The sequence below is a fragment of the Aspergillus tanneri genome, assembly GCF_003426965.1.
Source record: "Aspergillus tanneri strain NIH1004 chromosome Unknown AapTan_1_pilon_pilon_pilon, whole genome shotgun sequence".
NCBI classification, from domain to species: Eukaryota; Fungi; Ascomycota; class Eurotiomycetes; order Eurotiales; family Aspergillaceae; genus Aspergillus; species Aspergillus tanneri.
The window spans coordinates 1073760-1086351 of record NW_022984628.1 but is presented as its reverse complement, the minus strand read 5'-3'; the positions used below and the strand labels follow the sequence as shown (position 1 = coordinate 1086351).

Below are 12592 nucleotides of genomic sequence, written 5' to 3'. Positions count from 1 at the left end.
ATCGGAGTAGAGGAAAGAAACGAGCCAAGATAGCCCATCGTACGATTTGAGGGTACGGTGACTCTTTTCAAAGGATCATCGTGAACTTACTCCGAAGTATACCTATCGTACAGAGTCAGTAAGACTGCAGACATTGAGTAACGGGCGGCTGGTCGTGGACTTCCTTGGAGCAATCAATCCAATCGGTCGGTCAATTGTCAGGAAATAAATATAGCAGTCGACTAGTTGCTGCTATTTAGGGCGTTTCCCCTCCTCTCCGTGGACTTCCCTGCTCGCTCGCCTGCACCCCAAACCATTCCTCCGGGATCGTCGACGCCAGCCGGTCGAGTTTTCATCGTCAAACCCCACATGCCTCGTCTTGCTCGAAAGTAAACGATGTTCCGAATCTCTCGTCTTGGCCCCCAATTGACCCGTGGCGTTGCCTTTTGATCCATCCCTCTCTCGGTCAGTCGGTTGCCTTTCGGGCGGTTTACTACGGAGACCTTGGCCATTCTCCAAGGGCCAGACCAGACCAGAAATCCTCGTTCAACCCATTTGGTATTCATAAATCCCAATTCCAAAAAGAAAAGTCACATCACGGTACAGCATCTTGTATCTTCAATTCGGGATCCCGAACCCCTCGCACCTTATGCCATCATTGTTGAACATACCCTCCCGACATCAACCTCAATCATCTCTAGTTTTTCTGGCAACACACAGTGGCTGGGTGCGTACAAAGACGTCGAAGCTGTAGGCAAAACAGCCGGTTTCATGGAGTAGCCGAATTTGAATCCTCGAAGTCATTCCTTTCACTTGTACGGCGCGGCGTCACCCCAGAGACGGGTCTCTAAAAGAATCAGAATACATTTGATAAATCGGTGTTGCTGTCTTTCGCTGTGCGGGTCATCGCTGGCCGATGTCCTAGGCCTTGATCTTTACTAAACTGTTAGTCCACCCAGGCTCTTCTCCATCACTATGGAGCATGCCTGGGGCTCCTATTTTACGGGGTCAAAACTTTGGTTCTATTTCGTATTCTGGGGCATACACATTGCTATATTTGCAGGAGGGTGGTATGTCGTGCTCTATCTGACGGGGAGGGAAAATTTGCTGACATTTCCTAGGTATGTGCAGGCATCGGACTCCAGACTAGACGCTCTTAATACGCTGGAGTATTCGGTTTGGTTTTCTAGAGGCGCCGGCTTGGTCCTGACAATTGATGGGACTCTTATTCTGCTACCAATGTGTAGGAACATCATCAAATGCATCAGGCCTAGGATACGGTGGCTACCTTTGGACGAGACAGCCTGGTTCCATCGACAGGTGGCGTACGCTCTGCTGGTGTTTACGGTTATACACACGGCCTCACATTATGTTAAGTAAGGAAACCACCTGCCCAATTAACTTTGGAGGTCTAACTTCAGGCAGCTTTTTCAACATCGAGAAACACCAGACTAGGCCGGTGACGGCAGTGGAGATACACTTCACAGAAGCAGGTGGTATAACGGGCCACGTAATGCTGTTTTGCATGATGTTGATCTATACCACTGCCCATAATAGAATTCGTCAACAGTCATTTGAGACTTTCTGGTACATCCATCACTTGTTTGTGCCGTTCATGTTGGCCCTCTACACACATGCCACGGGCTGCTTTGTTCGAGACACGGCCGACCCAATCTCACCCCTTGACGGGGACAAGTTCTGGAGACACTGCCTTGGCTATGAAGGATGGAGATGGGAGTTGGTTGGAGGTGGCCTTTATCTTCTTGAGAGGCTCTATCGCGAGGTCCGAGCCAGACGTCAAACTGTGATAACGAAAGTTATCCGTCACCCATATGGTATGTGCCCCCTCGCAGCAGCAAAGCTCATGCGAACCTCACTGACGGCACTAAGATGCAATGGAGATCCAGTTTCAGAAAGACAGCTTGAAATATAAAGCTGGACAATGGCTCTTTATCCAAGTGCCGGAGGTGTCGAGCTCGCAGTGGCATCCGTTCACGATAACCTCCTGTCCCTTTGATCCCTATATCAGTGTCCATGTTCGTCAAGTGGGAGACTTCACCCGCGCCCTGGGTGACGCTCTGGGATGTGGACCAGCACAGGCCCGTGATCTAGAAGGTCTGGATCCCCTGGGAATGTACGAAGTTGCTCTCCAAAATGGACAAAAGATGCCCAGTCTCCGCGTTGACGGCCCTTACGGAGCGCCTGCTGAAGATGTCTTTGAGAACGAAATTGCCGTTTTGATTGGTACTGGCATCGGTGTCACACCGTGGGCCTCCATCCTGAAGAACATCTGGCATCTTCGGTCAGGCCCTAACCCGCCTCGACGTCTCCGTCGTGTCGAATTTATTTGGGTCTGCAAGGATACCTCCTCGTTTGAATGGTTCCAGGCTCTCTTATCCTCTTTGGAATCCCAGTCAGCCGCCGCCGCCGCAAGCGAGGGACGGGCTGAGTTCCTGCGCATTCACACCTACCTCACACAGCGACTGGACGACGACACTGCAGCTAATATCTACTTGAACTCCGTGGGCCAGGATCTCGACCCCCTGACTGAATTGAGAAGTCGGACGAACTTCGGTCGTCCGGATTTCAAGCGCCTCTTCACTGCTATGTGTGAGGGACTGCAGGATCAAACCTATATGGCTGGTTTATATGGAAGCTTGAACCGGACTGAAATCGGGGTGTATTTCTGCGGGCCGAATTCAGCGGCCAGACAGATCCGGGAGGCTGCCGTCACGACGTCAACCAAGGATATCAAGTTCAAGTTCTGGAAGGAACACTTCTGATCACCCTGCCATGTTTGTTCATCTACGACAGAATCTAGACAGCTAATATGCATACAAAAGGGATGTGGTAATCCTACCTGACCTGATGAGTTATGACTTGTTTGATTTGCAGTACTTTGTTTTCCTTTCCTTTCCTTACCTTTTTTTTTTTTGCCCGATTCCAAATATTGCTTTGATTTATTGTTATTATACCTCTGGAATGACCCTGCAATGTTCTGTACTATAGTTTTAGTATTTAGTCACATTGAATCCCTACGAGTAACAATATCTGAGATGTAGCCATCTATGTGGCTTGTTATTGAGTACGGGAATCCCAAATTCCCAAGCAACACTCATACTATGCATATACAGACAGTAAAGTCATCAAACCTGCGTAGGGTTATCATAACTCTCGACATCCTCCGGCATGGAGAAGGGAATTCCCAACGCCACAGACCGACCCTGCATCTTTGTCACAAGTTCATCTAACTGATTCTCGATGTCCACATGGACACGCAACTCCTTCTCGACCAGTACATTGTACACGCGTCGTAGCTCGTCAAATCCCATTCCCTCGCCATTCCACGAAGAACCCGAGTAGCGTTCTTGGATACTATCTGTGCGAAGGTGACTAAATGCAAGCATGATGAGCTCTTTGGACCACGGACAAGCACGCATACCACGATAGAACACGTCTTTCGCGCGGTGGATGTTGTTATGGGATAGTTCGAAGAGGAGGTAGAGTTTCCAGAGGGTGAGGTTGGAGCGGGCATTGGAGGAAGAAGAAGAGGATGTGGTAGAGGAGGGAAGGGTGTCCTGTCCAGTGATGGCCTTCTCAAAGGCCGCTCGTACAGAATGGGACGTGGAGCCCGCATAGACCGGGCGACTGAGTTCGGTGTAGATCGAAAACAGATGAGACGTAACTGGAACCTGAGCCTCAGCCGAGGTGAGGGTGAGGTTGGCGCTCGTTTGGGGCTTGGTGGTTATGTCTCGCAGGGTGTCTCGGACGCGCTCTTCAATGCGGATGCGAGATTCGTTCCAGGCAAATAGGGAAAGGAACATTGTATTGTGCGGGAACAATGATATGCTTTCCATTAGCAGGGTGCGAATGTCGGATGGCTTGTAGATGCTGCTTGTTTGGACGTGGTGGTAGAGTAGCCTTGCGCGGGATTGATGCAGAAGCTCGGTGGTGAAAGATCGGAAGGTCTTGGCCTGAGATGGCATCACAGCGAGCCTGTTGATCGCATTGCAGTATGCCTCTTGGGACTTGTTCAGATCCAGTGAGTGAACAAGATATTGTAAGATAGCCAGGCAGTTGGTGCAGGCGACGAAGACGTTGGCATTGCTGGCTGCGAGTACGGTTTCCTGTGTTTCGGATAGGTACTAGGGATGTTAGTGCGATGGCTAATGCGTATTGAAGGGGCTCAACTTACACTCTGAACTTTCAGCAAGCCAGTTGGGCTGAATGCTGGCTGACTGGACGCATCCGGGAGCGTCTTAAGATCAACGCTATTCTCCGGCATGGAAAGCAAAAGGTGGGACGCACGGGCTATATTCCGAGCTTCCAGAGACTCCCAGATCCACATATGCCATAACAGAACAGCTTTAGTCCTGTCGTTCCCCGGCAACATTATACTCATAGAGAGAGAGGTCGCCCAGACGTGGTCGGCAGCTGCAAGATTGCCCGATCGCTGTTCCATAAGAGCGTAAGAGTTGTAGAGCCGTAAGCTAGAAGGACGCTTTTTAAGCAATGACTTTGCGTACTTCTTGGCTTCCCTGCTGTTACATGCAAATTCCACAGCGAGAGTGTATTCAGCCAAGTCCTCGTTCAGCGGCATGGCTTCTACCAACAACCTCAGAACCCGCCGAACCCAATCAGGGTCAAGATCGGATCGCAAACGGGAGGTGATCTGCGTCCAAGCTCTGAAGGAGTAAAACCACGTCTCCTGATTTGCAAAGAGCGCTTGAGTGGTGTGGATGAAGTTCTGATGAGGGAAGAAGATTGGCAATTCGGCACTTCCAATGTGCTGCCTGGGGAGCCAATCATCAAGCGTTGAATAGGTACTGTTTGTGAAATAATTTTGCAAGAAACTGTCACCCGCCCAGCGACCCGTCATTCCCGAATTTTGGGGGGATACAAGAGGTGGGAGACTGCAGAAATACAAAAAGCTGTCGATTAGTTCGTCGGCCGCATCGGGGTCCCAGACTAGTGATATGATTTCTCGAAGATCAGACGATAGGATAACCCGAAAGGGGTCATCGTCTTCCGACTCATCTAAACTGCGGCAAGGGAGTCGGGCAGCGAACATTCGTTCCCTTTCACAGGTCTCCCAGGATGCAAAGATCGATCTGGGGTTCACACGGGCGCCTGGCGAAAAGACCTTGGGATTTGGGGCAGCACCGCCGCCGTTTCGCCAACCTTTCGCACCAGTCTCGCCAATACGAGTGACCTCCGATTCCCAGAAATCCATGAGGGCCGACAGGATTGCCTCCCTGTCCGTATTATCGTCCAGCGTTGGTGGTCGGAAAAATGTAAGCTCAAGCATAGCCTGCCAGAGGCCCACAGCCTGCTCTGTAAATCCTGCTTCCCGAATAAACGCCGTCATACGGAGAAACAGATAAACCTGGACGTGAAGCTTGCCGGGAGTATCTGGCGCCGTCTTATTTAGCCTCAGGCAGTCAAGGAAGGTGGCTAAACACCGTTCGTAGGTAAAGTCAAGGAATTCGGTTTGTCGGAAGTCCAGATACTTCACCCACAAGCTAATGAAATGGGCATTCGACTTCAACACCGCCTGCCATTGTGTCGACAGCTTCTTTGTGTCCCACAACTTCGCACCTTCTTCCAGCATGCCAAGGAGGAGGCGATCCCGCGAAGGACACTGACCAGCCAGTTTGAGTGCCTTTTGGTATAGGGAGAGCTTGACATCGGCCAAACTCTTCTTCTCCGCGGATGTCAAGGAGGCGGATTCCCGTTCAGAGCCCCTCAGCAGCGACTCCTGGTGATCGATAAGCTGCAGCCAGGATCCAACATCAGAAGGATTCTTATCAACTCTCCGGGTAAGGTCAACGTTCCGCTGTTTAATGGCCTGGTCGGGGTCGACGCGGGCTACCTCGTCACCACTGGATTCGTCCGACACGGCCTCGAAATCGCTAGGAAGGTCGTCCTCCGGCTTCGCTTTACCATGAATCGAACGATACGCATAATTTTCATCATCCGATCCGAGATCACCTAGAGACCGTTGACGTCGACTACGGGAGCATTCGAGGGGTAGATAATCCTTCATAGCATCAGCGTCAGCGTCCGATGGGGATGGTTGCCGTATCCGAAGTAGCTTTGTCTGTTGTTTGTTTAGACCTGCAAGGACTCTCTTCACTTTCGTTCGAGCAGCATCGGTACGTCCGGCATCGGGCTTTATCACCAACGCATCTCCCTCGACGGTATCGCGCTGGATTTTGTAGCTCCGAGGAAGTCCGAGCACATTCCCTCGACCCACACGGTGATAGAGGGGAATGTTGTAACGGTGGATGGTGCCATAGATAACGTTGTATTTGTCGCCTTTTCGATCAATCACGTACAAGTCTGACTCCTCGTGCTCTGATTCTTTCGGTACGCTTTTCGTCAATGAGCGGGATTCGCGGATGGGTTCCCGAAGGGCGAACTCCCGACGGTCCTGTTCTGCCTCTTTGTGGACATGGCGATGTTCCCTGTGATCCCTGCGATGCCCTCTTGACCGTGAGCGATCGCGATGACCTCTGTGTCGCGAATGATGCTTGGAGCGATGTCGGGACCTGTCTTCGTCCTGGCGACTCGGCGGTGGACGATCCGCTGTGGGCGGAGGCGCAGGAAGAGGTTTAAAGCTGGCGAAGCGCGGGATGGACTTTTTCTCCTGGGAAATCGATGGACGTTAGTAACCGAGAAGATGAGATGAACCGAAAGAGACTCACCTGGGAGGATGAGGAATCCATGCTCCTGGATGCATCTCTAACGACTCTATTCTAGATAGAAGGTTTGGCTGGAAAAACTCCGCTCCCGCTTCCCGCGATTATTTCTGGATGGGGAAAAGCGGCGGCAAAAAAAAAAAAAAAGTTGCTTCTACTCCACGTTTGTTCATTCAATTCTCGTCGGAGTGCAAGAATCGGAGTGCTTAGGGGAATGGATGCTTTGTATCTCTGTGGTTAAGAAGCATTTTCCCTTGAAAATATGGCCTCCTCTTCCCTCGCGGCACAGTTGTCGCAGATTGCGGCCAAATCCACGAACCAGTTGAATTTGCGGGCGCAGAGGATCCTACATTCGCAGTCGTTGATTTTCGACAGGCAAGTGGCCGGATCTCAGGATTTTCAGACCATCTATGAAATTTGCTACGAAGGGTTCCAAGAACTATGTCAGTTGGACCCGCGGTTTGCGCAGTTCGAGCGCACCATCTTCAGCGAACAGAGCCAGGCCGAAGAACGAACGGAGATGACGGCGGCTCAGAACAAAGAACTGGATACGGTTCTGGAGGCTTTTCTGGCTCTTGTGGGAGGGAGACTGCTGTTGAGTCCCGCTGTCAAAGCAGTTGACTGGCTGATCCGGCGCTTTCGGTGTGATCTTACGTACAGGACAGACTTTTCGTCGTGGCTAACCGAGTATACAGGATCCATGAGTACAATACCGCGTTCACCATCCTCACCTTCCTACCGTACTATACGACTCCTCTCTTTTTGAACCTCCTGGCCATCCTCCCGGAGGATCTGACCCCGGCGTTCAAAATCCTCAACCCGTACAAGAAAGGCCTCGTCAACCCTCCCCGTCACCCTCTGGTCCATAGTGCGACAACCAACAAGCTATTCCTGGCTGCGATCAATAACTATACCCTCCAGGTGGGCCGACAACGGGCAGGCCACCATGCACTTCTGTCCTTCTGGGCGGGAATCATGACCGAAGCCGTTGCGGGAATGTTGGATGCAGCCCGCTCCGGTAGACGGGCGGTCGAGAAACAACAACACGACGATATCATACTCCGGGTGCTTCCGGTGCTGAATGACGGGTTGGCCTTGAAGGAAGTCTCGGAACTGGTGATCGGCTGCTACATGGTCTGCGTGATTCTTGCACAGAAGGCCGCGTTGCAGGATAAGGTCCTCGATGGTCTGATGGAGGCAGTTGCAGGTTCCTGGACCGAAGAGACGGTGAGCTCGGCCCTAATTTGCTTGTCCGTCCTAGCACAGCAGAAGCCCGACGCAACGATACCCAAGCACGTCTTCAAGGCGATCCTTCGACTTGACAACCCCATTCAGCTGCTGTCGGAAACATCGGCACAGTACAAGACGACTCACCTGTTCCTTGGGCTTGTGGCTGGCTGCGTCGAAGATCTTCACCAGCAGAAGGATTTGACTCGCCTGGAATTTTTGTCGCTTATGTTTGAGAGCCAGCTGTTCAAAGAGGACGAAATTGGCAAGGCAATGGCGCTGGTGTTGACGGCTTCCAGCAATGCCCACAAGGACGGCGTGATCTCGTTGGACGTTCAGACCCATCTGGCGGATTTGGTCCAGCATTTCAGCCGTTTAGAGTCCCTCCGGCCCATCTTCCAGAAGACCATTGCCGAATCATCTCTTGATACTACCGCCCTGGAACACAATCTGCAGACCGTCCTTGAATCGGCACCGTCGCCCAAGGCCGTGGAGGATGTGGAGATGGAGAATGCAAAGGAGGAAACCGGTCCAGATGCTTTCCATTCGGCTCTTGAACCCCTGGCAGGGGAGATCTTGTTCAAGTCCTCGTTCCTTGGTGCCCAATCTATCACAGTGTTCGACCGTCTTGTCCAGGCCTTTGCACTTGGGGTTGGATCCCAGGAGAAGCTTGATTCTTTCTCCGATTTGGTGGTCCTTGGAAAAGCTGAAGCCACCAAAGCACCCCAGTATCTGTCATTCTTTGTCCGAGTCTTCTCCGGCCCGTATCCCATCGGCACCAGGGCGACAGCATTGAGCATGGTCACTGCGCTACTCAACTCCGCCTCGTCAAAGGACATTGATTTCCAGGCCCTGTTGCCCTTCCTATTCATTGCACTTGCCGATCAATCAGAGAGAATCCGTCGCGAGGCCGCCGGGGGCTTAGCTGTTCTCGGTGGATTATACAAGAAGAGCAAAAAGGTGGAGAGCCAAGTAACATGGGCTCGGGACACACTCTACGGACAAGGAAAGCAGTCAAAGGACATCTACTGGCTGCCTAGCCGGGAGGCGCACAAGATCCTGGAGCGCGCATTCCTCCCAGGGTTGGAAGAATGCATTCTAGATCCAGCGCATATTGGCCGTGTTCTCGAGGCGACATTGCGGGGCGGCCCCGGGCCTGATTCGGGAGCCTCCGAGATCAAGAAGTCCATGCGACTGAGTCTTTTCACTTTCCTTTGCTCTCATGCCGTTCAGCTGCCGCTGTTGGCACCGAAGCTTGAGTTGCTAAAACTGCTCAGCCGGATCGACAAGGCGGGTGGCACTACTCGCACCAAGGAGCTCGAATCGTTGTTGAAATCGTGGCGCGATCTGAGCGAGCCCCAAGCCAAGGAAGCTTGCGACAAGGAGCGGATCTCCCTGTCGGAGATGGAGGGCCAGGTGGTTGCTATCGTCACGCCGAAGGAGAAGGATGCCGTGACACTCCTTCTGTCTCACATTAGCCCTTACTCCGAGTCCCTCAGCTCCTCCTTTGTTCAGGCTGTCTTAGGACGCATGAGGGACATTTGGGCCAAAGTCCCAGAGGATCGGCAGGTTGCGGCCGCCCAGCAAATGTTTGAAATCTCTACGACGCAATCAGAATCACCCCTTGTCAGCGGTTGTAGGGATGTGCTTCGCGGCGTCGAGCTCCCCGGGCCTGTGCTTCTCAATTTCCTGCAGAAAATTCCTGCCTCGGTCGTGGACATGGAGTCTCTGGGACCCGCGCCGAAGAGGAGACGCACCAGCCAGAATAACATGGTTGCGATGACTGTCAAAGATGAAGCCAACCTGAGTAAGGTCATGGAGATGGTGACGTTTATCCTGGAATTGGTAGACAGTTCGACCCCGGAGACTCATCCGGAGCTGGCCGATGGCTTGTTCCAGACCTTGGCTGCTCTTCATCATCTGAAGTCGCAGATCCAGTCTGGAATGAGCTACCTTTTGAGCCTGGCCCTGGGCAGCCTTTTGGCTATCGTCAACCGGTCCAAGGGCAACGCGAAGCCGTCGTTCGACACTTCCGTGATCCGGGCCGATCTGGTCGTGGATTGCGTTCGCACCACGGACAGTCCTCAGGTGCAGAATGTCGCCCTCCTTCTAGTAGCAGGGCTATCCGTCATTGCGCCGGAACTGGTGCTACATAGCGTGATGCCCATCTTCACATTCATGGGATCGAGCGTATTGAGGAAAGACGACGAGTACTCGGTTTCCGTGATCGATCAGACTATCGACCAAGTCGTGCCAGCTCTCATCCAGTCATTGCGTAACCAGAAGCGTGATGTCGTGTCGGGCACATCAGAGTTGCTGCTCAGCTTTACCGCTGCGTTTGAGCATATCCCGTCGCATCGACGCCTGCGACTTTTCCATGCTCTGATTACCAAGCTTGGCACAACGGACTTCCTGTTCGCTGTTCTGGCCATGCTCGCCAACCGGTACTCGATGGATAAGGATGTGCTGATCCTGATGACTGGGCTGGTGTCCGATGCGGACGCGCCGGTCGAGCTTAGCGTAGGTTTCCGTTGCTACATTCTGATACATATATTGCTGACGATATTGCAGACATACAACAAGTACCTCGACCTAGTCATCGATTCGTTCCAGTCGAAGCCCGGTGTCTCGCAGGTGCTCCTCGGCATCGGAAGTGACGACGGGCGAGAGCCTCAAAAAGTGGCAGTGGATCTGTTGCGAGCATTGGCTTATCTGCTGCGACACTCGTCGCTGAAGGTGAAGATGGCCCAAGCCTTTGAATCGGAGGCAAGCGAGGCACCAGGTCAAATCCGCGATCTGTTCTCCCGTATCCTGGAACAGGTATTGGGCATTGGAGACTCCATGCGGAACGTGAAGCCAGTCAACCAGGCCAGTGGCGAGGTTCTCAGCGCGCTGTTTGGCACGCTGTCGCTGGCTGATTTCCTTGACACCATCGAGGTCCTGCTTCAACGGCGCAATGACGAACTTCGCCGAAAGGTGCTCCGGCTCCTGGAAGGCCGGCTGCGTCAGAACCCCGAACGGGACAGCACATCGCAGAACCGGATGCTGGACTTCCTGCCGACGCTGGTCGAGATCGTGGAGTCGTCGCCCGACATCCTTCTCAAGCACGCGGCGGTGGCCTGTATCGATCGCATCGCCGACAAGTACGGCAAGAAGGACCCGTCCAAGGTCATCCCCGCGGCTACCGTGGTGGCCAGTGAGACGTGCATTGGTCAAGATGACGACCGCATCCGCATCATGGGTGTGCTCTGCTTAGCCTCGATGGCCGAGGTTCTCGGACAGGCGATGATTCCAGCGTTACCCGGAGCACTCAGTCGATCCCTGGCTCTGCTGGAGCTCAGCATGCAGGATGGCCAGGAGAACCCTCGACTGCATGACGCCGTCTACTCCCTCCTCTCGGCATTGTTCGTGCATCTCCCTTACATGCTGTCTGCGTCGCACCTGGACCAGATCCTCCTCCTCTCGTTCCGATCGGCAGCTTCCGCAGAGAACGAGGGCGACAACCGGCAGGAAGCGCTGCGATTGATGGCGCGAAAGATCGACATGGCCGCGACACTGGGGGCAGTGGATCGCAACTGGCAGCAGGCCACGGCAGCAGGACCGGAGGCGACGAAGGAGGTTCTACAGATGATCGGACTCGCGATCGAGAAACATCCGAAGTCAGCGATCGTGAAGAACCTGTCAGTTCTAACTACGTTGCTATTCAAGACCTTCGACCTACGACGGGAGCAACTGTCCCTAGGATCAAAGGCGACGTTCGACGTGTCGGACGTAGACGAGGTCGAGGACCGCATCAACGAAGTGACGATCAAGATGATCTACAAGCTGAACGACACAGCGTTCCGACCGATCTTTGTCCGGATGATGGACTGGGCGCACACGGGGGTTTCGAAGAAAGATACGCAGGGCAACGTGGCGCGACTGACGACGTTTTACAAGTTCCTGCAGGTATTCTTTGGGACACTTCAAGTAGGTTCTCACCTCTCGTTTAATAGATGGGACGGATAGTAATTGATGCAATGCAGTCTATTGTGACGGGCTATGCTAGCTATATTATGGAGAGTGTTGTTTCGGTTCTGAGCCGAGCCAGACCATCAGATCAACATACGAAGACTCTTTGGTTGGCGACGATGCGCATGCTTCGCAACGCGTTCGAACATGACCAAGATGGTACTTCCCCTCCCTTCCTCCCCTCTTCTCTGACTAGCTAGGATACTTACCGGTGATAGAATTTTGGCAATCCCCATCCCACCTCAGCGCCATCTCGCAACCGCTGATCTCGCAGCTGGGCCACGCGACGAACTCCCACAGCGCCAATCTGGTGATGGGCGAGGCGGTGCCGACAATCACGGAGCTGGCGGTGGCGGCCGACTCGACGGACAACCACAAGGAGATCAACACGGCTCTGATGCAGTTCCTGCGTGCGTCCGCCGACGAAGGAGACAGCGCTTTGACACGACTGGCGGCGTTGAAGGCGGAGCAGGCGCTGACGGAGCAGCTGGGGGAGGAGTGGTTGGCGCTGTTGCCGGAGATGTTGCCGTATATCAGCGAGTTGATGGAGGATGAGGATGAGAGGGTGGAACGGGAGGTGAGGAAATGGGTGAAGCAGATTGAGGGGGTATTGGGGGAGAGATTGGATGATATGTTGACATGATATATTATTCGTCATGATATATCAATTGATT

At 53.2% G+C, this 12592-nt stretch overlaps 3 protein-coding genes across 3 annotated transcripts; 2 read left to right on the top strand and 1 right to left on the bottom strand.

The window, feature by feature from the left end:
• Window positions 1-954: 954 nt before the first annotated feature.
• On the top strand, window positions 955-2762 carry NOX4 (putative NADPH oxidase (NoxA); the record flags this gene model as incomplete). Its single annotated transcript, XM_033567079.1, has 4 exons — window positions 955-1049; window positions 1101-1160; window positions 1405-1814; window positions 1870-2762. The coding sequence occupies 4 exons, from the start codon at window positions 955-957 to the stop codon at window positions 2760-2762; spliced, it is 1458 nt and encodes a 485-aa protein (XP_033429074.1).
• A 363-nt stretch (window positions 2763-3125) lies between these two features.
• On the bottom strand, window positions 3126-6707 carry ATNIH1004_002386 (uncharacterized protein; the record flags this gene model as incomplete). The annotated part of the gene is made up of 3 exons (XM_033567078.1): window positions 3126-4124; window positions 4175-6628; window positions 6687-6707. 3 exons carry the CDS (start codon window positions 6705-6707, stop codon window positions 3126-3128), a joined length of 3474 nt encoding a protein of 1157 aa, XP_033429073.1.
• A 235-nt stretch (window positions 6708-6942) lies between these two features.
• On the top strand, window positions 6943-12561 carry utp10 (snoRNA-binding rRNA-processing protein UTP10; the record flags this gene model as incomplete). The annotated part of the gene is made up of 5 exons (XM_033567077.1): window positions 6943-7322; window positions 7376-10427; window positions 10479-11876; window positions 11933-12077; window positions 12137-12561. 5 exons carry the CDS (start codon window positions 6943-6945, stop codon window positions 12559-12561), a joined length of 5400 nt encoding a protein of 1799 aa, XP_033429072.1.
• Window positions 12562-12592: the final 31 nt, after the last annotated feature.